The sequence below is a fragment of the Eurosta solidaginis genome, chromosome 1 (genome assembly GCF_040869045.1).
Source record: "Eurosta solidaginis isolate ZX-2024a chromosome 1, ASM4086904v1, whole genome shotgun sequence".
Classification (NCBI taxonomy): Eukaryota; Metazoa; Arthropoda; class Insecta; order Diptera; family Tephritidae; genus Eurosta; species Eurosta solidaginis.
In genome coordinates, this window is record NC_090319.1 from 109764605 (window position 1) to 109790862 (window position 26258).

Here is a 26258-nt window from a genome sequence, read left to right on the forward strand (position 1 = left end):
TTGCTTTATCTTGTCCGCATTGTTTATAAGAAAATGCGCTTAAATAATTAATCCCGTAGCAAGTGGGCGAGGAGAAGTAGACATTACGCACCCGATAACGTTCTAAATAATCTGTGATGTATTTAATTTTTAACACAGAACCTTCAAATATTTAAAATACTTTGAGTATATAACCAGCTGTTGGCAGCTGTTTTTTGTGCGGATTTCAAATGGTATAATACCCAAAATAAAACTGCCCATCGACATACATAAATAACTTCAGTTGACTGATATTAAATGACGGCATACAAGCGGCATTAGTGACGTCTAACGTTTGTATTCCAATTACTCATTAAAGTATGTATGCTTATTTGTGTTTATGTGTGAAAATAATAAATATAGTGTATGTATATAGATAACACTGTGTGACATAAAAAATAATATTCTGTCTGCGAGACACACTTCGAATTCGAATACAACCACAAAATGTGGAGTTAGGTGTAAAAACTCCGTTTTTATACGAGGACTCATTTCTTGACATATAACTTCTTCTTCATTCTACAAAACAAAATTTCATTAGCCTTGTTTTTTTTTTACACGTATGTATGTATATACGTCTTCGTTTGCGCTTTGACGCGACCAACGCTTTTATTTGTCTGATCAACGCCCTAGATTTATGAGTAGTGGGATGACTAGTACTGGTTGGTGTCTAAATTCTGTATGTACAAAATTCTAAAAACAAAATTCTGCTTTTTAAAATTCTGCTTTCTAAAATTCTGCTTTCAAAACTCTGTATTACAAAATTCTGTATTAAAATATAATGTTAACAATGTTAAAGAGGTCATGCATTCATAATTCCGGAACTCGAAACACCGGAAATCTATATTATGGAAGTCAATATTCTGGAAAAAGTCGACCCAACACCGGCTGTGCAATGTACAGTAATTCTGCGTAGAACACCTTTCTGCATAGGCGGCCTTCGGCCGCGCTTATAAAAAATAACCCTGAGATACGCCATGCCAAGTCCGGGTGTGTGGTATAACCGTGGCTACCACCACGGTGATGTTCTTCTGCGTAGTACACCCTTCTGCGTATGACGAAAATCACAAAACTTGAAAAAATCAGAATTTTTCGCATTAAACATGCAGAATTTTAGAAAGCAGAATTTTAAAAAGCAGAATTTTAAAAAAGGAGAATTTCGTTCAAGCAGAATTTTTTTGCAATTTACAGAATTTTGTCACCCAGAATTTTGTAATACAGAATAATGACACGCTCCCGACTAGTACCTAGGACCTACCTAATCATTTTCTAGCTTTTAGTATTATTATTATTTCCTGTAAGTATTGTTTTCAATAAAACCGTTTAACTAAAAATATTTTTAAATTATTTTATTTTCAAGTTTTTAGTCTTTATTTAATTGCCTACTCTTTCTCATTCTATTTAGTTCATTTAGTGACTCATTATTACAAGAACTCTTCCCTGACAATTTGTTACAAACTAAGTTTTCAATACACAATCCTTCCAAAGACTTTACTCGACTCTGCGCCACGTATGCTTGTTCCTCGTCGAACTACAAAATTTGTTGGTGTCACTTATACCGGACTGTATATAATATTTGTTTCAAATATGAGCCAAATTGGGCCACAAATACGATTTTTTTTGAATATCTCGATGCTTGCTCCACCTAGGGGCGATTTTTCTTCATAGGTCTCCTGCTATTCTTTTATGTATTATGTGTTCCAAATATGAGCAAAATCGGACCAAAAAACATAGCTATTGAAAAGGGTAAATAGTTATAGATGCACTACCAGAATATATATCCATATTTAATGCGGTTTGGACGAGAAAAGCTTGTTCAAGTATGCAAAGCTTAGCGAAGCTAAGGGGAAACTTTACATTACTTAAATGAGATACTGAAGATCTTTTGTTCGAAAACTTTCAGATCAGAAATATATTTTTAAAACGTTGAGTACTAGCTAAGGTAAAAGTGAGGCGGCTTAGGCTATATCCGTGGCAGGTATGCCTGTCGTAAGAGCTGACAAAAATATCCAACAACAACAACAAAACTGTAAAAAGTATGACAAGTATACCACAGTAGATGGTATCGTTTTATTTTTTAAATTTTTTTATTTTTGTAAATTATGTTTTATTATTCCTTAATTTAATGCCGTAATTTAAATAACCGCTACAGAAGGAGCCAAGGAAATTTGGCGGAACGTCGAGCTGTAAGGTGGAATATATTATATTATTTGCACTACTCCAGAATAGATCGGCAAAGCTTACCAAAAATATATGCAGCACAAAAATTGTTTTCTCATTCAATTAAACTTGTTACAAGACCGCAGGTTCAAATCGAGCTCAGTTGCAGTGAAAATGTACTCTTTCCAAGACAAACCTCAAGTTAAAGGTCTAGTCGAGTATACAAAAACTGTCCAACAAGGCGCGCCAGTCGCTTTTCCGCGCTTCGAACTGGCGCCATTTGGTCACACCAAGGGAATTTAAATCGTTTTCCATGTGGTACTTCCAGAGGAGTGGGGCCGCCCTATTCCTCTGCTTTTATAGGCGGGTTCCGATGAAAATACTTTTTTAGCCGAAGCATCATATTTCATTCAATTGAAATTTGGAGTTACGCGTCTAAAAACGATTTTCATAGACGGAAACAAATATTCCGTACTTATTTCACCTCTGGTATGTCTTCAACTAGAATTTTTAGGTGATTGGAAATATCATATTTTTGTGCTTTAAACCATGTACAGATATTATTTTTATTGAGAAATAGAATGAAATAAACAGAAAACTTTAACTTTTCTTCCTTCTAAATACAAAAGTGCATTCACTAAGAAGCTGCAAACTATTTTGTATCCAAAAATCTACGAAAATAATATTTTACTTTGACCACTCCTACTCGATAAGTATTTTTTTCAAACGATTTCAAATGCTAATACTACTCAAAATTAAAAAGCAAAATCATATAAAATAATATTGATGTACCTAATAGTGAAAAGCGGAAGCATTGCTAATAAAGCAATGCTATAAAATCTAATGTTGCTAATCAAAGTTTCGTTGAACGAGCGTAATACTGTTTTCACACAGAAAATTAATGATCTCATTTCACCTTCTAATGAAATCGTAAATTTTTTGCTTTCACACAGAAGTAACTGCTCGATTAGTATGAAGGATGAAATGTCAAGCGAATAAAATGACAATGCTATATGACAGACAATCATGGCGGAACGATAGAAGGTGGCAGCATGGTGACATACCTACATACATAAATAAGAATTCCATGTACTTTGTTTTTGTAAATTCGATGGACAAATGTCAAAATTGTACTGCGCCGGAAGTTGATGTATCAAATCAAATAAAAAAAGGTTATAATCAGCTGTTCGATGCGGCCACCTTTTATCGTTCCGCCATGCAGACAATGACATTTACTTTGACAAATGACATTTTTAAGCCCTGAACACACCAAAAACTAAGAAACTGAACGCTCCCAACAGAGTTGCATTGTGCTTTTGACTTCATTAGGCATTCGATTAGCTACTAATGAAATAATTATAGATTCGAATTTTGTAGGGAAGATTGAGCTCAATAAGCGTCTTAATGTAGAAAACTGCCTTTATTATACTCCACAAAATTTGGATTTAAAACACGTGGAGTATGTAATATATATAATATATATGTATGTACCTAATTTTATATATACCAGTATAAAGTGTGATTGTTGGAGATCTAGAGTCGAAAAATCAGTTCCCGAAAAACTGGCTGATGAAGGAGTAAAATTTTGAAAAATGGACTGGTAACCAACGCAGAATTTTTAAAATTTTTTCTAATATCAATGACAAAAAACTTTTAAATTCTCGGTATATTTATTTTTTTGTAAATGGCTAGGTTTTCGTAAATAAAACGTGTTTAACAATTGTTTTCGTTTTATAGAGCTCAAGGCCTTTAACAATAATTTTTAGTATAATTATGGTTTTTTAATTGTTTTATAATTGAAATGGAAATGTTAAAGAGTAATGACAATAAACAAAAAATCCAACATTATCAGTGATTATAAAATATAGTTGGGAAAGAAACAAACCACCACTGTATAGCTAAATGGTTAGCGCAGCGTACTTGAAGCGTACTGATATTGAGGACTTATCAACCTTCGAAATGGATCTATCTGCGCAGCTATGGTAGGTGTCTGAAAAATTGTCTATATTCTATTCCAAATAAAAAATAATTTTTGAGTTAAAAAAAATTTAAGAACATTAATTACCATAAAAATTATTAAAACTTTTTTATTTTCTATATTTATATTCTAGTATTTGTTTTCTCCCTAGCTCTGATGATATTACTTCAGGTTGAAATCGAAATACCAAATAAATATATATATAAAAAGATGATGAAAAAATTTTAAAGACTACCTTTATATAAATGGACCAAAAAATAGAAGGCAATTTTTCCTTTAATACAGACATAGTCTCGTTGAATTTTGGCGAAAAAACTTTAACTATAGCTCTTGTAAAAGAATTTTGGGATTTAAAACTATAAAGGTGGAGCGCAATCTTTCAATTTAAGGCAAACCATGTACTTGAGATTAACTAATTGATTATTTAAAATTTAAACAAGCCTTTTCAATTTTAAATCCAAAATCCTTTTGCAAGAGCTTTTGTAAAAGTTGTTAGTCAAAATGCAACAACCTATGTCTGTACTAAAGGAAAAATTTCCTTCTATTTTTTGGTCCATTTATATAAAGGTACTCCTTAAAATTTTTTTATCATCTTTTTATTTTAAATTTTTTAGTACTGCCTACAAAAAGGCAATTACAACTTTGATTAGTATGCAAGGACGTGCATTGAGTTGGGCCTTCAACGAGGTGGAATTCCACAACGCCTGCAACACTCAGTAGGCTAGCCATGAAGGTGTGGCCTAATCTTCTGAAGAGTTCGACTTGTGCGTTACATAGCTCAAATTTTTTGATCAAACATGGCACTGTCACCGAGTTTTAAACTATATATCAGGTTTAAAGTCTCTAGATATCCAGGAAGTTAGTTAAAAATCGATTGCAAGATTCCCAATTTAAAATTAGTTTTCTCAACATCTCAATACATGCGCCACCTAGCAGAAATTTTTTGATAACATATTGCGTTGTTACCGGGTTCTGATTTACGGCCCCAGTTTCATGTCTCTAGCTTATCGGGAAGTTACCCGGAAATCGATCGCAAAATTCCCCCCATTTTTAAAAGATTTGCAGTTATCTTGACTAGCGCGCCACCTAGCGGAACTTTGTTTTCTTTAAGTTGTATTGTCACCAGGCCTCTAACTAAGTGCCAAGTTTAAAGTCTCTAGGCAACCGGGAAGTTAGTTAAAAATGATAAAATTAAATAACTCCCAAATTAAAATTTGTTTTCATACTATCTCGATCCGCGTGCCACCTAGCGAATTTTTTGATAAAATGTTGCATTGTCACCGGGTTCTGACCCGCGGCTCAAGTTTCAAGTCTCTAACTCACAGCAAAGTTACTCAAAAATCGATCGCGAGATTCCCCTGGTTTTTCAGGGATTTGCAGTTATCTCAATTAGCACGGCACATACCGGAACTTTGTTTTCTAAAAATTATATTGTCACCGGGTCTCGAACTATGTGCTAAGTTACAAGTCTCTAGGTGACCGGGAAGTTAGTTAAAAAGGGATTGAAATATTCGCAAATTAAAATTAGTTTTCCTAATACCTCGATCCATGCGCCACGTAGCGGAATTTTTTTGATTAAATATTGCATTGCTCCAGCTCGCCGGGAAGTTACTCAAAAATCGATTGCAAGATTCCCTTCGTTTTTTCAGGATTTTTGGTTATCTCACTTAGCGCGCCACCTAGCGGAATTTTGTTTTCCGTAAATTGTATTGTCACCAAACCTCGAACCGTGTGCCAGGTTTCAAATCTCTAGGTCACCGTGAAGTTAGCTAAAAGTGGATTGAAAAATTCCCAAATCAAAATTAGTTTTCTTAATATCTCGATCCATGCGCCACCTAGCGAAACTTTGTTGATCAAATGTTGCATTGTCACCGGGTTCTGACTCACGGCGCAAGTTTCAAGTCTCTAGCTCACCGGGAAGTTGCTTAAAAATCGATCGCAAGATTCCCTGCGTTTTTTCAGGGATTTTCATTTATCTCGATTTGTCTGCCACCTGGCGGCATTTTGTTTTCCACGAATTGTAGTGCCATCGACTCGCAAACTATGTGCCAATTTTCCAGTCTCGGGATCGCCGAGAAGTTCGTTAAAAGTCGATCGCAAAATTTCCATTTTAAAATTAATTTTCTGTATATCTCGATCCGTGCGCCACCTAGCAGATGTTTTTTTCACTTGCATTGTAATGTCTCCCAGATCAGAACTTTGTTCTAAGTATCAAGTGTCTACCTCAACGGGAAATTACCGAAAAATACTTTTCCGTGGGTCAAAAATTTGTATGGAAATGAGGGGACAAACATGAAAGGGACTTAATGTAACGGTTAAATAAAAATAAAAAAGCTCAACAAACTTTACAGTTTATAACATTTAATACTTCTTTTACACAGAATCTTTATAGAATTATAATTTAATTTAAAGGAATAATAATTGCGGTAAATGGGCAAATAACGAAGTAATTGCTGTCATCCAAGAAAGAATGGGAGTGTTCGCGTCTTAGCAGCCACCTAATTTTTGACGGATATAAATTCGAAACTGTGAAGGATTCCGTCTATTTGGGAACCAGCATTAATAGCGAAAACAATGTCAGTCTAGATATCAAACGGAGAATAACTTTTGCCAACAAGTGCTGCTTTGAACAAAGGGGGAAAGAGAAAAGTAAAGTCCTTTTTCGACGAACGAAAGTCGCGCTCTACAAGTCGCTTATCGGACCTATCCCGATGTATGGCTCGGAATTATGGACGGTGTCGAATGAAGGGGAAGTAGTGTGATCGACAGAAAAGTTCCCCGGAAGATTTATGGTCCTGCCCGTGATGCCGAAGGTGAATATCGAAGGACGTATAGTTATGAGCCGTATGAGATTTACGAAGATATGCCAATAGTTGATGAGGATTCTTTACATAGGGCGGATATCGCCAACACTCTTTAAGCTAACCTGATCATTATAGTGTATTTTAGGTAGAAGTATCACTTTTCTTGGAAGCCCGCCGTTTATATAGGGAAGCACACTATCAGCAAGGACCATTTTTAGCTGCAGCAGAGAGGCAATCAAGCCGTTTGGCTCTTACTAATTGAATTTTGAACTAAAACTTAACTGTTAGCGATCTCTTCAGGAGATGGCCCAACAGAATCGTCTACATCTCACATGGGTCCAGGGTTATAGGAGAACTGAGAGGAACTGTAGGGTAGATGAACTTGCTGTGCATGACAAAACAGATTTTTCCTGAAAAAGAACGCTAAAGTATACCCTTGTCCACATCCAGTAAATCCGCCGCCAAACCAACGATAGATGGCTACAAACGCTAGAATATCGGACATCTAAGCAAACCTGACCAAAATGGGATCTTAAGAGACCTCGTCACGTTTACGTCCTAAGTAGAGATAAAATTTCTCGAAGTGGTGACTGAACAGTGATTTATTGGTAGGTAAGCATAAAGGCTCGGGGTACCCTATTGTCGATGCTTTACGAGTTGTTAACATGTGAAAGAGGCTGAAAGAGTGAGAAATCGCCCGACGTTAAGTAGTGCCAGAGAGCGCTACCTCTCTGAATAATCTTCGCCAAGCCGTTGAGTACTTATAAGGTCCTCGAAATGGTGCGAAAAGGAAAACTAATCGTTTATTTTTGTGGTCCCCTGAAATGGGAGTATGTGTACCTCTGCGGCGGCCACTTCAAACAAACCTAACCTATGGGTCAATATTCATATGATTCAACGGACGAAAAAATGGTTTTTGAACCTCAGATTTCTAGGATCTATTGGAAATTCTGAATATGACCTACAAATTGATGTACGTATGTCTTTTGAAAAGTGTATTCAATTTTTGTTTATTTTGTAGCACAGTGTAACGTGCTATAAATATGTATGTACAGAAACAGCTAAAGGCTTTACATCCTACTCATCTTGCCCATGTAGCCGATGCCTTTGCGAAGTCACTGCTAACAATGATATGAATAGAATTTTTATATTCAGCAGCGAATAGCAGTGATTGTATATTAATTGTGTTTGCGTAACTGTACATGGTAACGTCATAACTAAATCAATATAAACATAGACTGCCATATATTCAAATAAATATATCGTAAAGACGACAATCAGGCCAAATTATATGTAAATTATAATTCTTTTTCAAAACGTCTGGCTTTTTTTATATTACCGAAAAGAATATAACAATATATACAAATCTTTCTGTGTCTAAATTCACACTGTGCTTAGTGGCAACCAAGGGATTCGATTCGATCACACCGCCAATACCATAGGCGCTACCTAACAATTTTCGATGTCTTTCAAAACAAACCGATCGTTTGGTATTTTTGGAAATCTCATAGAGGCCTTTGTATTTAGCGATACATTTTTTATTAGTCCCAACAGTAGAGTTAACATTTTTCATCATTAAATAATCCCCCGCATTAAAAACCTTTGTTGGAAAACTATGTTTTAAAAACACTTCTTATTATATTCTTGAGACTTTCTAATTATATAGATTTGTTGGGCTGAAAGGCATATGAATAGAACTTTCTTTTTGGTATGTTTTATATTCATATATTTTTAATTTCGGCCGATACTTCGACTTCAATTTGAAGTCATCATCAGGGACATATGAACATGTACGATCGACACAGATTATATAATTTGTAGTCTACCAAAAATTGCTTCAAACTAATTAATTTGATGTGACTTTTAGTCAGCTCAAAAAGAAAAAAAAAAACTGAATAGTCCAGAAGAATTACTTTTTTATTAGCATGGTTTTCGGAAATCCAGCGTTGCTTTATGTTTTGAAAACATTTTATAAATTAAAAAATTTACAAATCCATGACGCAATAAAACCGGACATGTGAATTTAGTATTACAAGACGGAGTCTCTTTGTAATACTCTATTGATTTTTTATGCACATTTTTTTTAGTATCATAAAAAAACCCCATTATTATATACGCATGCAGTTTGTATTCCGTATTATATATGAAATACGACCCCGGGCATTACTCCCTTTTTTGTGGCGTTAATTCCGGTGCAGTGAAATAACCCATGAAATAACTCCCAATAAAAATGAAATAACTCCCAACTTTAATAAATGAAATAACTCCCAAAGAAGGAAATGAAATAACTCCCAATATTTGCCAATTATTTCATAAAGAAAACAACAAGTCCCAAAAAAAAATGAAATAACTCCCAAATGAAATAAGTCCCAAAAAAATGAAATGAGTCCCAAATCAAAATTTGAAATGGTATCTTTATACCATGTAATCAGTTACAATGAGATTTGAAAAATACAGCAAACTATTATGTACATATGTAAAAGTTACAATTATAAGAAAACTTGAATAGTGTCGTCGAAGTAAACGTAATTTATTTTAAAAAATCGCATTTTTTTTATGAAATTAACATAATTTATTAAAAGTAAAAAATAAAGGGAACAAGTCACGGTTATACTACACACCCGGACTAGGCATGGCGTAGCCCAGGGTTATTTTTTATAAGCGCGGCCGAAGGCCGCTTATGCAGAAAGGTGTTCTACGCAGAATTACTGTGCATCGCGCGGTTTTTTATTCCAAATTTTCTATTTTTTTGTAAAATAAATAAATAGAGTTGAATGACAAAGGTCCATTTTCTTCGTTGGTGCTATTTAAAAATTTTTCATTCGTTGGAACAATTTAAAGCACCTGGTACCACCAAGCAAGCAGTGAATCAGATAAAATGGCTGTATGCTTGTGTTCGCGGAAAGTAAACAAATAAATCATTAAATTTTACAATAATACGCAAATTTAAACAAATGAAAATAGTTGATTGTGGTTTTACAAACATTATAAAGTGTACTTATGTATATTCTTGTAAAAGTATTCGTATGTAGATATAAAGTGATAGCTATACCGTGGTAACTTTAACTACTAATTACTAGTAAATTGTTAATAACAATTAAAAATTACTTACTGATTCTCGTTGGGGAACTCCCTGAGAACCTATGTGCAAAATTTCAAAGTTCAAACCCCTTTAGTTTACAAATAAAACCAATTGGTCCCTTAATACATAGCCTACCCATAGAAACTGTTAGAACAACGTCATAGTTTGATAAAATTGTAATTCTAAGAAAATGAAATATCTCCCAACAAAAATGAAATAACTCCCAATGCCTGAATTACAAACAATGAAGTAAGTCCCAATAAAAACAAAATAACTCCCAATCTCAAAAAATTATGAAATAACTCCCAAAGAAATTTTATTGGGGATTGTTTCATTTGGGAGTTATTTAATTATGAAATAATTACCAGCAAAAATTACGAAGTAAGTCCAATGAATTGGGGGCTATTTCATAATGAAATAAGTCCCAATTTGTATCTGTAATATATTGGACAGCAATATATTTAACATGAGTGTACACATAGGTATACCAGAAAACACATACAGTGTAACTTTTAACTATGCTCTCTCTTATACTATATACTGTAGGCTCGTACTCACTGGAATATATACATAAAATCACATTTGGAGCACTGCTCAATTACTTGAAGTTTAGTCGTAAGTTTAGTCTGTAAGCAACGTGAAATGAATAAAGATCATTACAGTGGCGACGAGGCAAAGCAGAACTCACAAAATCATACGACAGCAAGTAAAATGGCCGTTCAAATTATTGGTAGTGTACCACATTATAGGCACGAGGATAATAATTGGAATGTATTCCGTCAACAATTGAACCAATTCTTTATCGCAAATGAAATTACGGACGATAAAAGAAAAAAAGCAATCTTTCTAACGTCAATCGGTGAGGTATCTTATATTCTCCTGCAAAATTTAATGTGCCCACAAAAGGTAGACGATGCAGCGACGACGTTTAAAAGTTGCGTAGAGGTTATGGATGCGCATTTTAAGCCACCGGCGTCAGCGTTTGCAGAGCGTTATAAATTCTATGAGGCAAAGAAAATGACAACAGAGTCCATAAACGAGTGGGCCGTCCGGGTAAGGTCGTTATCATTAAATTGTGAATTTGGTGCATGTTTGAGCGACACACTGAGAGACAAATTTATCATGGGATTGGAGAAAGGTCCAGCGCGTGACAAAATTTTCATGGAAACGATAGCGTGTGATTTTAAGAAGGCGGTGGACATTGCGAACACCACCGAGTATATATATACTCAACGCCTCGGTGACTCGATTAAGGAAGAACCGCAAGAAGCATTGAACTATGTACAAAGCAAGGGCAAAAAGGTACAGCAGCAGCAACAGCCACCGCAGCAGAGCAACGAACAGCGACGGCAACAGAAACAGCCGCAGTCAGCGAACAAAGGCAGCAAAGAAAAACGCGGACAGCAAAGACAAGGGAAGCAGTGCACGGTATGTGGAAAATCGAACCATGTAAGCAGAGAATGCAGGTATAAAAACTTTAAGTGTCATAACTGTAAGCAAATAGGGCATTTAAAAAAGTGTGTACGGTTAGGGAAACACAACTAAAATTTGCGGAGGATTGCGAAATGAATTTGTTCGCACTGCAATCTGTAAACGATGGTCCAATAAAATTAAATGTTCACCTGAACAAAATGCCTATTAGTATGGAGTTGGACACAGGTTCGGAATTCAGTATCCTCTCGGCAGCACGGTTCACAAACTTAGTTAGCAGAAGTGAGCTTGTAAGTACAAACGTTATATTAAAAACGTATAATGGCGTAGCAATATACCCTGTTGGTAGTTATGACGGACTGGTGGAGTTTAAAGGCAAACGCGAAGTGGTAAAATTCTTAGTAGTGGATAATGGGGGACCGCCATTACTAGGCAGGAATTTTTTAAGAGCGTTTGGGTTAAATATCGCTAATTTAAACTTCACACTGCCCAGCGAAAGTGTAGAAGTGCCTAGGGTGGTGGAAAAATTTCCGTTACTGTTCGATGGAACTTTAGGTTGTTTCAACAAGGGCCAAGCGAGGTTGCAGTTGATCGAAAAAGCGACACCAAGGTTTTTTAAGCCAAGGCCGGTACCGCTGGCGATCCAAGCAAAGGTGGAGAAAGAAATCAACAACATAGTACAATTAAAAGTCCTTGAGCCAGTGGTGTTCTCCGAGTGGGCTACACCGATAGTGCCTATTCTCAAAAAAGATGGGGGGGGGGGGGGTTAGAATCTGTGGAGATTTCAAAGTGTCGGTTAATCCAAATTTAATAGTAGAACAGTACCCGTTACCGAGGATTGAAGATCTCTTTGCGAAACTTCATGGGGGCGAAGAGTTTACGAAACTCGACTTATCTACGGCTTATCAACAAATTGAACTTAACCCCGAATCACGCAAGTTGACTACAATCGCGATGACAAAAGGACTTTTTCAGTACACGAGGCTAGTGTATGGGCTGGCATCGGCCCCAGCAATTTGTCAAAGAATGATAGAAGGTCTTTTGATGCATTTAGAGGGTGTTTTTTTAGAAAGAAATGCAATTAAGCACATAACTTCGCCAGTCGGTCATCCTGCCAGCAACAGCCAAGCCGAAAATTGTGTAAACCTAATAAAAACGGCGTTAAGGAGAGGCTTGTATAAAACTACGGAAACCAATTTCCATGATGTTTTGAATAGATTTCTATTGGACTATCGTAATGCAGTGCACAGTACTACAGGCATATCTCCAGCCCAGCTTATGTTTGGCAGACAACTGCGTACTCGCTTAGACGTACTGAACCCCAAAAGAAAAACTGATAGCAATTCATATCAGTCGGTAAGAAATAAAATAAGAGATCAGCAACATAAGCAGAGGAGATATTATTGTGGAAATAGGGAAAACCAATTTAGAAAAGGCGACAAAGTTATTGCTAGGGATTACTCGATACCGGGAAAGGTTAGTTGGACCAAGGGTGAAATTTTAGAAAAACTAGGCCAACAGACCTTCAAGGTAAAAATCATAGCTTCGGATAAAATTGGGAAGCGTCACGCAAATCAAATCATAGCATGTAACGCCTCAAACGAAGGCGATACATACTGTAACGAATGTTAGTAGCACTGAGCAATGCTATCGTCTCTAAGCCGATGCTAACCAGCGACGTGAATGCACATCAATAATTCAATCATTATGTATCTACATAAACGAATAAATAATTGCGTCTACACATATGTACGTATACGAACATCGGAGCGGCAATGCACAAATACATGCATATATCTTATCTGAGTTGTCACAAGAGAGAGCAATAATTTGTGCACGTAGTTGTGGCTGGCGATTTTGTAGCCGAAACAACTAGTAACTTCTGGAAATCGAAGAGCCTAGAAGTATGCAGCGTAAACTATAAAAGCAGTGCAGGCGAGTAAGAAGTAATTCAGTTTGATTTGAGTTGTCAAGCGGTTGCGATTAAGACGATATCTAGCGAGCAATAGCAGTATTATTTTGAATAGTAGAGTTTCATTGAGCTATCAATCAGTGTGGTTATTAAGCAAGCTATTCATTGCACAGTTTGAGTGTATTGTGAAGTACTTTAATAAAGGCCATTTTGCATTATTACAAATTGGAGTTATTTATTCAACAGTTTAGTGATTCGAACTTAGCAGAGGATTGCAAATAAGAGGATTTGCAGCAAATTCGTTACAATTGGTGTCAGAAGAGGAATTGTTGAATAAATTCCGAAGATTGGGAATACAACTTGGACATGGCAAAGTTCAGTGAATTGAAGATCCAGCAACTGAAAAAGGAGTTGGTGAACCGTGGATTAAATACAACCGGCAATAAGATCGAACTTCAAGCACGGCTACGAGAGGTAATGGAGTCGCAAGGAATTGATGTGGACGAGTTTGTCTTTTATCCTGATGGGGACGAAACAACAACAAAAATTGAAGAGAAAAACGAAACATCGCAGACGGTTACCAGCACAGACTTGAACATGATATTGGCTGCAATATCTGCATAAACATCGACAGTAGCATCAATGTCGTCGCAACTGGCATCCCAACTGGAAGCGCAAGAGGCACGTATAACAGAAATGTCATCGCAAATATCCACCAACATGTCATCACAATTGGAATCGCAGGAGACACGCATAACATCGAAGATGGAATCGCAGGAAACCCGTATAACATCACAATTGGAAGAACAGAAGACATATTTGGCATCTCAACTGGAAGCGCAAGAGGCACGTATATCTGAAATGTCGGCACTAATTTCGGAACAGGTATCATCGCAGCTCTTTGTGAAACTGGAAGAGCAGGATGCAAAAATTTCACAACTCGAGGACAAAATTGATGCCGAAATAGAAGCGTTAAAAGGTCGTATGGAGCAGTTACAACTAAACCGCCCAGCTGTTTCAGCAAGCAATCCAAAGGTAAAAACACCATCATTTGACGGTTCTGTTCCTTTCCAGGTCTTCAAGCTACAGTTTGAGAAGACCGCAGCAGTGAACAACTGGAATGCGGAAGATAAAGTTGCTGCATTGTTCATGGCGTTGAAAGGGCCTGCAGCTGAGATTTTACAAACCATTCCAGAGGGCGAACGGAACTGTTATGAAGCATTGATGGACGCTCTAGAGAGACGATACGGAATTGAGCATAGGAGACAGATATATCAAATGGAGTTGCTGAACCGCTTCCAGAGGCCTGGGGAAACATTGCAAGAGTTTGCGTCGGATATTGAAAGGCTAGCACATTTAGCGAATGCGGACGCACCCGTGCAATACACTGAAAGGGTAAAGATTCAAAGCTTTATAAATGGCATACGGGATTTCGAAACAAAGCGAGCTACATACGCAAACCCAAAGCCAACATTCGCAGAAACGGTATCACATGCTCTGATTCAGGAAACAGCGTCGCTTCTGTGTAAGCCAGTTTTCAAAGCACGCCGTGTGGAAGTAGACAGGCCAGAGTGGGTAGACGCAATATTGGAGGCACTGAAAGGATCGCAAAAGCGAAGTGAAAAAGTTATCAAATGCTTCAAATGCGGGAAGTCCGGTCACATAGCATGTCATTGCGATCTTGGTCTTAATAGTTCCAACAATGTGGGTGGCCGTAAACGCAAAACTGGAGGAGATGAGAAAGAGCGAGTAAGAGGTAGAGGGCTAGATCCAGCTATTGAATGCCCTGTGATATCTGTGTCGCAAATTGGTAGAAAATCGAGCAGTATTACCGTCAGAGGGAATGTGGATGGCAAAGAACGAGTACTGACTGTAGATACGGGCGCATCTCATTCCTTGATCCGATCTGACTTGGTCAACAGGAGAGTAAAACCGTTACCTGGAGCAAAGTTGCGTACGGTCACTGGCGAGTATAACCAAGTTCAAGGCGAAGTGGTATGTGAGGTATTAATTGGAAAAGCCATGGTTCTACACAAATTCGTTGTGGCGGAGATCGTTGATGAAGTCATATTGGGAGTGGACTTCTTGGTTGACCATGACGTCAGGATCGATATGCGGAGAAAAATTATGCGCTATAAGAACCAGGACATACCACTTAACTTTAGTTTGGAAAAAGGGTTAAGCAGTAATCGGGTACTGGTGGAAAAGACTCGACAAAGACCACGAAAGTCAAAGGCAAAGGTTGATAGATCGAATGGGCCAAATAAATCAAAATCAAAAGTACCTGCGAGAGAAACACTGGCATTGACAAAATCTAAAAGACGCAGGAAAACAAAGCAACGAATTTCCGAGAAGGAATGCGAGGGTAGTTTCAAGCCGGAGCGCACTACTGTTGTGAAATGTGGGAACGATACCGATTATGCAAAGCAAATCCGTCCAGCGCAAGCTCTACGAAGTGGTTCATTGACCAAACAACAGAGTGTGAAGGAACGGCCCAGGGTAACGAGCAGTAAGATGAAACACTGGCATGACAAGAACTTTAATTCGGAAGGTTTCTTGGCGGGAGATTTGGTACTGTTAAACAACCCTCACCGGCGGAAAGGTGTTCCAGCCAAATTACGGTGCAGTTGGGAAGGCCCGTACAAGATTGTGAAGAAGATAAGTGATATCATCTACCGCATACAAGCAATTGGGAAATCACGAAATAGAAGAGTGGTACATTTGGCGATGCTAGCAGCGTTTAGATTGAGAGATTTGTCTGATCGGGACGATCAGACTTAGGTGGAGGGCAGTGTAACGAATGTTAGTAGCACTGAGCAATGCTATCGTCTCTAAGCCGATGCTAACCAGCGACGTGAATGCACATCAATAATTCAATCATTATGTATCTACATAAACGAATAAATAATTGCGTCTATACATATGTACGTATACGAACATCGGAGCGGCAATGCACAAATACATGCATATATCTTATCTGAGTTGTCACAAGAGAGAGCAATAATTTGTGCACGTAGTTGTGGCTGGCGATTTTGTAGCCGAAACAACTAGTAACTTCTGGAAATCGAAGAGCCTAGAAGTATGCAGCGTAAACTATAAAAGCAGTGCAGGCGAGTAAGAAGTAATTCAGTTTGATTTGAGTTGTCAAGCGGTTGCGATTAAGACGATATCTAGCGAGCAATAGCAGTATTATTTTGAATAGTAGAGTTTCATTGAGCTATCAATCAGTGTGGTTATTAAGCAAGCTATTCGTTGCACAGTTTGAGTGTATTGTGAAGTACTTTAATAAAGGCCATTTTGCATTATTACAAATTGGAGTTATTTATTCAACAGTTTAGTGATTCGAACTTAGCAGAGGATTGCAAATAAGAGGATTTGCAGCAAATTCGTTACAATACAATTCTAATGATTCGCGTGATCTGCTACCGCATGAAAGCTTAGATTCCAATAAAGGTATAACCGTTGGAAGCTATGGAAATTCAGTAGACACACATGAAGCCGAAAAAGAGCTAGAAACGAAAAATTCTGAAGATGTACCAACCACAGAAAACGAAAACCCAGATTATAAATATAAGGTGAGAAGTAGAGTAATTCACTAAAAAAATGATAAGGCATAAAACTAAATTATCACTGCTAAATGGAAACTTTATAATACAAATGTAAATTATTAAATATGGGAAGGCATATTTAAGTTAAGAAGGGGGTATTGTAATGTATTGGACAGCAATATATTAACATGAGTGTACACATAGGTATACCAGAAAACACATACAGTGTAACTATTAACTATGCTCTCTCTTATACTATATACTGTAGGCTCGTACTCACTGGAATATATACATAAAATCACATTTGGAGAACTGCTCAATTACTTGAAGTTTAGTCGTAAGTTTAGTCTGTAAGCAACGTGAAATGAATAAAGATCATTACGAAGTAAGTCCAATGAATTGGGAGCTATTTCATAATGAAATAAGTCCCAATTTGTATCGAAAATATATAGGAGTTATTTCATTTTTTTATATGGTCCAAAGACTCAACATTTAACTTCTTAAAGCAAACGTTAAAAGTAAGGCTCGTTGAGCAGTAGGAGGTGAATGGTGTAAAAGGAAGTAAGTTGCTTAAAAGATATTTATTTTAAACAGTTTTGGCCAACGCTTTAAAAGTTAAAAGCCAGAATTAATATTTCCAGCGTTTTGATGAAACCCAATAGACATTTTTCTTAATATATCCGTTCTCTTCCCCTCTTATTTCGTCTCTTTTCTGCGTTTTTTCCAGTTTACCTAAGCGACCCACTCAACTTTGCTAATCCTTTCATTCCTCAGTGCATCTTCCCCCTATTCCATTACTATTCCTTCTCTTGCGTTTATCTATGTCTTACTCTTCCTATTACCTTAATTCTATTCTAACGTTATTCTTACTTTTCTTGTTACTATTACTCCTACTTTTTCTCAAACAAAAGCTCTTTAACTCTAATTGAACAAATGCGTGGTGGCAACGGCGCGCACCCACGTATTTGTTAAATAATAGTTAAGGCGAAAAAAGGGGGAAGAAAATAAAAACACCAAAAGGATTTCGTATTAATAAAAAGAATTCACAAAGTGCTTTTATTTATATAAATACAACAAGTGTTAAGAAAAGGTTTAACAAATGTTGTGGAAAATGATATATATGTGATTATAATTTTGAAAAGTTTAACTTTCGTGAACGGGCGACTACGTGTTCCTTTGCTGGCTGCTGGATTAAAAGAGGACGAGCCTCTTTGCGACATGAGCCGATGAACCCGAGATACAGCTCCTTCGTTGGGTTTCCCGGCAACAAAGTTGCTATACCGCGGGCTCACAGCGGTAAAACTCTAAGATACATGCGTACTACCACTCACACATGCCTGTGTGTATTAGTGATCACAAGCATGCATATGTGGTAGTAAACGAAGAAAATTATGTTACGAGGGAGGGGAGATATATTTAGGCCTGTGGCCTAAACATACCGGCCCCCTTGCCGTAAGCAACAAAGAAAACACTAAAAAAAGGGATGCCACGTGATCGCACGTCCAGTAAGGCGCTAATGAAAGAAGGCAGTGCAGATGCGGACTGCAAGCACTGCACGCCAGATGGTTGACCTCACGTTTCGCTCTCCTGTGGAAAATGAAAAGAAGTTATTAGATATACGTACGTGGTTTTAAATTCCGTGCATATTTACTTAAAGATATATAAGATGGCGCATGTGTGAGGCGTGAAAGTCGGATATTTATTTTTGGCAGGCTCCCGAGACCACCAAACCGAACACGGTCGGTTGGGTTAGGAGACCGCCAACTGTCGATGCCGGTGTACCGCTCACCATCATTTCGGCGTAAATGTCAGCGCCGAGTGTAAGCCGTATCGGTGATGAGCGGTAGAATTGCGGATCAGCCAGCCGCATGAACTCAAAGGGCGCGGCAATCTTGGGGTCCACATTGGACGGTGGACTCAAACGGAAATGGCTTTCGGCGACGGCTGCTTGGGTTGTTATGCGTGCCGACGCTCCGAATTTGCCGCGCAGTATGAGGGTGCATTGTCCATGCCCTTGGCGCTCCAATTGTAAGTCGCGTACCAGCTCCGCATCGACGATCGTGCTAGTGGCGCAGGGATCAATAATAGCCCGAACCAGGTGTAAATGCCCACGCGATGCGATTCGTACGATGGCCGTCGGCGCAATGGGCACGAAAGGCCGCATGATGGGCGATGGTGTGGCCTGGAGCAGCCGCCCTGTCCGGAAGCCTTCCGGAGTGTCGCGCGTTAGCTTCATTGTACTTTGGGCTTCAAGAGAGTATGGCGTCGATTTCTTTCGCCGTTGCTGCCTTGCGAGTTTGGACGATTTATCTGAGTTTCGATGGGATCCGACCTCACGGTGCCGCCAATTATTTTGTTGGTTTCGAGGTTTGTTTGCTTTCGCCGCGCTTTTTTCATGCTGTAACAGCGGCCGGAAACTGCGCATCCCATGATTTACCGTTGACGGTCTTGTCTCCGTTTTTGCCCGCTCTTCCTCCATTTTCGCTCTCTCTTCCTCCATTTCCTCTTCCTCCACCTGCTGAGCCCAGGATTTAGCCGGCCCCGAGAGGTTGATCGACAACGCATCGTCGGACGTGTTGTCTTCGCCGTTTGTGGTCGTCTCGTCGCTTACCGGTCGACGCTCATCTAAATGCAGCGTGGTGTGGTGCTTCTCTTGGCACCTCTTGCAGCGATACTTGCTGTTACATTTGTCCACGCGGTGGAAAGGCGACAGACAGTTTGGACAGTACTTATGCAGAAGTACTGCCCGCAACCTCTCTTCTGGGGATTTTTTTCGATATTCGGCACAGATCCTAAGGCTATGATCCCTGCCGCATAGCTGGCAAGCTACGTCGAAACGCTTTGCGCCTCCCTCTGACTTGGCCAATAAGGTTTGGTAACGGGTCATGATCTGAAAGAATATTGGTATCATTGATCATGCCCAAATTGAGGTTGACGGAATGTTGTTTGGGTGGCGTAAACAAAGAAAAATTATCTCTAAGATATTATCAAAAAAAACATTTTATTGAAATAAAATTTAATTGAAATAAAAAATTAAAGGCCATAAGTCAATACTTATGCGCGCAAAGAAAGGAAGAAAGAATGGATTTAGCAGGCATCCAAGCGATGTGGCTGTCGCTTTAGCGCCTTTAGTACATTTTATAATTTGATTTATGTCGGTAGATGTCACCGAAGTAGTCCTAAAATTTATTTTTGATTTGTGGTGAACTTTGTTTTCACAACAAGTGGCTCGAAGGACCATGAACAAATGCGTGGTGGCAACGGCGCGCACCCACGTATTTGTTAAATAATAGTTAAGGCGAAAAAAGGGGGAAGAAAATAAAAACACCAAAAGGATTTCGTATTAATAAAAAGAATTCACAAAGTGCTTTTATTTATATAAATACAACAAGTGTTAAGAAAAGGTTTAACAAATGTTGTGGAAAATGATATATATGTGATTATAATTTTGAAAAGTTTAACTTACGTGAACGGGCGATTACGTGTTCCTTTGCTGGCTGCTGGATTAAAAGAGGACGAGCCTCTTTGCGACATGAGCCGATGAACCCGAGATACAGCTCCTTCGTTGGGTTTCCCGGCAACAAAGTTGCTATACCGCGGGCTCACAGCGGTAAAACTCTAAGATACATGCGTACTACCACTCACACATGCCTGTGTGTATTAGTGATCACAAGCATGCATATGTGGTAGTAAACGAAGAAAATTATGTTACGAGGGAGGGGAGATATATTTAGGCCTGTGGCCTAAACACTAATTATCTTCGTCTTTATCCCTTTACTTTTCCAAATTTTCTTCAACTCCCTCGACTTTTCATTCTCTTTCGACTTTTCTCTTCAATGTAGAGATACATAGAATTTGACTTATTCCCGCATATTGCAATACTGAAGTAGTGAAAAAGTAGCAAAATAGTACCAAAAATTTGTCCCTCTCCACCCCTTTAAAACTCATGACCGGATTAGTTATTGCTTTTTGCATACCTCATGTATAAAGATAGAATTAACTTAAGAGCATTCCTTTTATGGAATGACAAAACTTAAAAGCATTCCGCACGTGAACAATAATGTTGAAAAGCAAAAGGAATGCAAAGAATTGGGGAATGCATTATTCCGAGTATTACAGTCCAATGAATGCAATCCATGAAATAAAAAGTGAGGAATAAAAAAAGATATCAATAAAATTTTGTATTAATTATTCCGGGCTAAGAAAAAAGTATTGCAATCCTTTAAGGCTGCAATCAAAAGAATAATTATTCCTAATGGAATGCATTCCTTAATAAATCTGTTTTGATGTCCTGCAAAGGTTTGCTGCTACTAAGTTCACCTATCTGGTTTTATTGCATCAATGTTCAATAATCTAAAAAAATTAAATTTTTGCATACACACAAAAGCAGGCAATTATTTTTCCCAAATTTCACGAGATGGTTGAATCCTTCATTTGTTATGAATTCCTTAGCAAGTACCGGCGCTGATGTACAATTATTCAGATTAATATCTGTTTTATCCAGGAAATCAACGGTGTCGCGATTGGCTCATCGGAATTTCCAAGTAAAGATGATTTAATGCATGTTTGTGGAAGTAACTGATGGACTTAAATAGTTGCAATATTATAAGTTGAATACCAATAAGTTATCATGATGATAACCCGAAATAGCCAACATAAACGTATTAGGGCACAAGTTGTTCCTAGAAAATTTAATCCAGTCTTCCCTAACCTAGCCTCCCCAATGGCAACCCAAAATTGAAACATTGCGTTTTCCGGAGCTTAGGGGAAATTTCAGTGTCAGGTGTTTTTCTTAATTCGCTTAGCGTGACCTGGACAGAGAAGCCTTTGGATTTTATTCCCCGGGGCCATATTTCCTTAAAGCTTGTCCATTTCGTTCACGCCTTTAACATCATGATAAAATACGTATCAGATGTTTCATTGAATATTCATAAACGGCACTAAAGTAAAAAACAAATTACTATGCCAAATTTCACATGAACTTTAACCTGATTATTTTGCAGATTCTGAGACCCCACCCTTTTTTTACTGCCCACGCTCATACACAAATATCTGACGACATACCCTTAGCGTATGAACGAAGCCTTCCTGTGGCTTGTGACGTTAATTTTTTATACAGACATATATTTATGTAAATATATAAACAATTTAGAGCAACAAGTTTATATAATAAAAATCACTATCAATGACTGTGGGAGTAGCAATAACAATAATATATGTTGGTGTTTTTAATTAATTTTAGTTGTGCAAGGGAAATGTATAAAAAGTGAGGGGAAAACGGGTATTTCATTGTATTATAACTTTAGCTATTACGTGATAATGTATCTACATAAGGGTCAGCAGTCTGAACAATGACGAATTCTTAGATATATGGTGAAAAATAGGGATGTTACGGAAGTGATTTAGACGAACTTGCCATCGAAATAGGATCTTTGGAATTTGATTAATCAGAAATGGAGGCGAAATTGATAGTAAAAGCGAAAGTCGGAATAGGATATTAGCTAGAAATTTTTACAAAAAAAATTATTGCAAGTCTGTTTGGTTCATTATTTTTTATATAGCGGTCTCTATAACATCCTGGAACGAAACTTTCGCTTTGCGTGACTGTCCTCGTACTACAGATTTAACGACTACTTACGAACTGGTGACATCCGGATGTAGAGCTAGACAACTGCGCTGAATTGTGAACTATATACATATAAATATTTTAATTAATGAAAGGATGTGATTATTTAAAACCACCTTCGGCTGAACCAGTTAAGAACGCCTCCATAAGCACTGAATAGGGGAACAATTGCCACTTGGTCTGATATCACAATGTTAAAAGTGTCAATTGAAAGCACTGCGAGGGGACAGAATTAAAACACTACCTACTCTTAAAAAAATTTACGCTTACGCACCGGTACTCCTCTTTTAGAAGGTATTGGGAAAGATAGAAAAGAAAGAAAAGTTCGCCGAATGATATTGTGATGAATACTAAAGTGATATTCACATCACTAGTCTGATGCTAAGTAAATGAAGCCACAACAACAATAAAGCAGGCAGTCACTTTTATCTACATAAACGAATCAATCATTATGTCTACACATATGCACGTACACGCAGCGGAGAGAAAACGCACAAACACATGCATGTATCTTATCTGAGATGCGCAAGTAACACTCACACATGCACGCGCATATGAGAAGCTATAAACGTAGTTATAGTGGGTAATTTTATAGCTGCTAACTAACTAGTAAATTCTAGAATAGAACCGCCTAGAAATATGTCAACGAGGAAACAAAACACTATAAAAGCAGCAACAGTTGAGGCACGACAATCAGTTTGATTTAAGCACGCTATTGGTTGCGAAGTATAAGTGTTATTGTGAAGTACTCTAATAAAGACCATTTTGCATTATTGAATATTGGAATTATTTATTCAACAGTTTAGCGATACGAACGATAGTAGAAGGTTTCAAGTAAGCGGAATTGCACTAAATTCGTTACAATATATAGTCCTGTCCGTGATGCCGACGACGACTTTCAAATGAGATATAAGGATGGGTTAAATGAGGAGGAAGACTTCTTCTTCCTCTTCTAGTAGCAGTATGGAGGAAGGATTTATCTGCTGTTGTGCTTCCAATCGAAGTGAGTTATCGCCGAATGAGGATAATTGTCGTGATATATTACGAAACGACCAGAATCGCCTAAGGAACTTAGCGCCATCTCTTAATGACGATGAGTAAGAAATTGTTCTGAAGTAAATCAAGAGAAATTCATAGAATATTATAAAATTTTGCCTATTTATCCCAGAATTGAACTTTTTTAATAATTTGGGAAAAATTTAAAAAACGTGGCATCAGGAAGGACAAGGCGACAGCTTCGATTATACCTTGTAAATCTCTTCAACGATTTTTTTCTCCCGGGAGTGGGATTTGAACCCGCACTCCTACGATTGGTGATGTGTTACAAACGCATTCAGCCACGTCATGCTTAGTTGTTGTAAACTTTCTAACCTTACGATCCTAATTACAGAAGGGAATGTTAAATTTTTAACTCAGATTTAACCTGATATGAGGGGTTAAAGTCATAAATTTTTCACAAATTTTGGAAATTAGCTCTGACAGAAAAAAAAACCACTTGCCGTTCAGAAAGTGGGCCTTAGCGCATATTTTGATTTATAGGAAAAAAGCTAAGGTAGCAGCATTTTTTTGATGAGCAGTTCATGGTAGGAACACATTCGTAGTATTTAATTTTTGAAAACCATTCCTGGGTTTTACATGACTTTAATACTCGGAAAAAATACTTACTTAAGATAAGGAAAAACATTTCCTAAAAAAATTTCCTAACTGAGGAAAATATAAATGTAATGAGGAAGAATTTCTCATTTTTTTAAGAGAGCTTTTCATTATTTTGAGGAAAAATTTGTCTTCATTTTTTCAATCAAGAATACTTGATTGAATATTTCTCACAATATTTATATCTATGAATTAGCTCGGTGCATAAAGTACTCGACTGCAAAGACGCGACCTCGACCAGAAATCTGCGGCAGTGACAGTTACACTATTAAATTGTATAATTTTTTTTATACAATTTTCTCCATTTAAAAAAAATAAGAAAAAAACATTATAGTTCTTGAGAAAATTACTTCTCAAAATTAAGACATGCGATTCTATGGTGCCAAATCAATCCCTATTTTTCTTCGGTTTCATGAATTTTAAATCTTTTTTTGGGCGTAACTTCTCTCTTAGTATGGCTAAGACAGTTTGTCGGGAACTAGACCTTGGAAACAACTCAAATCTTAAATAAAACCTTCTGAATTAAATACCATTAATTGGCGCTCAGCCGCCAAAGCGATTTTGGCCGTTTCGTAACAACTCACGCAAGCTAAGGGAGGTCAAGTCTTCCTCATCCTGCCTCTCCCAAATTAGTGGATGTCTCTCTCTTGTTGAATGAACTACTTTCTTGGCCGAAGCGTTTTCGTCCGTTCGCATACCATGACCTAACCAGTGAAGCGTGTAACGGACGGGACCATAAATTCTCCGGAGAACTTTGGTTGTTTCCCAAATAGACGAAAGCCTTCAGCCTCGAATTAATATCCGTTTACAGTGACGTGGCAGATAAGGCGAAAATATGCCTTATCTTTCTTGGATTACCGCAAGCTCTTCGTCTTGTATCCATTTACCGCAAGACCCGCTGTTTTTGCTTCCTTATCTAATCAGGGAACGCAGAAATTTCAGCACGTTTGTTCAGGTATTATTATTAAAATCATCAGCATACACCAGTAATTTAACACTTTTATAATAGATTGTACCATCAAGGTTTAAATCTGCTGCTAGCATTATCTGCTCCAGCATTATGGTAAAGAAATCGCACGAAAGGGATTCACCTTGTATGAAGTCATGTTTGGTTTACAGAGCTGCTGGTGTTGCTCAACGTCATTTATCAGAGCCTTATTAATTTTACAGGTATATCAACATTCAAGTTGATATTTTAAAAAAATCTTTTATTTTCGGTTTGAAATATAAAAATTTATTTTTGTTTATTTTTGAGTTTAAATATTTTCCAACTAATTAGAATTTTCTTTTTTGAAGTTATTCAAAAATTTTAAGGTAACACGAAAACTCAATAAAAATTATTTTAAAAATTAAAGTAAAGAATACAAAGTAGTTAACACTATATTTACTCCCCCTCCAAGAAAATATGAAACTAACAAATTATTAATTAATATTAAATGTAACCTTTTTTTGTTTTTTGTTGTTTAATGTATTTGTATTTAAATTAGTGTTAATAAGTATGTTTGCTGGTTTAAGTAAATCAATTGAAATATTTTTAATAGTATTTTTGTATTGAATTGTAAATGTTTTATGTTTCTTAGAGATAAATTAGATTTACGAAGAACTTTAACAAAAACATACTCACAATTTTCTAATTGTTTAGGAACGAAAAAATTATCTTTGTTTTGATGAAAAACTTTAGAACGAACAAGCGAAAAATATTCTCTTATTTTATGAAGAGCGTCATTAGAAAAATCATGTTCTTTATTACTATTTGAAATAATTAATTCACCAGGTATTCTAAGTGTTTGACCATAAACAAGTTCAGCAGATGAACATTTTAAATCTTCTTTAATAGAAATTCGTAAACCAAGTAGAATGAATGGTAAAATGTCAGACCAATGAATCGAGTCGTTTGATGCTATAATTGCTGCTTTTAAAGTTCGATGAAATCTCTCTATCATGCCATTTGCTTGGGGATGGTAAGGAGATGTATGAATTTTATGAGAACCTAAAAGTTTAGTTCATTCTGTAAAAAATTTTGAGGTGAATTGTGAACCTTGATCT

At 37.2% G+C, this 26258-nt stretch overlaps 3 protein-coding genes across 31 annotated transcripts in view; 2 read left to right on the plus strand and 1 right to left on the minus strand.

Annotated features, from left to right (window-relative positions):
- The window catches only part of Hs6st (heparan sulfate 6-O-sulfotransferase), an 812621-nt gene that overhangs the window by 686803 nt on the left and 99560 nt on the right, over positions 1 to 26258 (plus strand). The gene's annotated exons all lie outside the window — the stretch shown is intronic.
- Rim (Rab3 interacting molecule) overlaps positions 1 to 26258 on the minus strand; it is a 272945-nt gene that overhangs the window by 217362 nt on the left and 29325 nt on the right. The window lies entirely within an intron of this gene.
- LOC137236719 (uncharacterized) overlaps positions 10606 to 26258 on the plus strand; it is a 296244-nt gene continuing 280591 nt past the window's right edge. For 6 of the 8 annotated variants that reach the window (XM_067759684.1, XM_067759685.1, XM_067759686.1 and 3 more), the window contains exon 1: positions 10606 to 11491. In XM_067759684.1, the coding sequence (XP_067615785.1) occupies positions 10685 to 11491 (807 nt within the window). In that variant the 5' untranslated portion in view covers positions 10606 to 10684. Of the gene's footprint in view, positions 11492 to 22494; positions 22614 to 26258 lie in introns of those variants that run through there. The other 2 variants (XM_067759691.1, XM_067759688.1) reach the window with 2 other exon arrangements.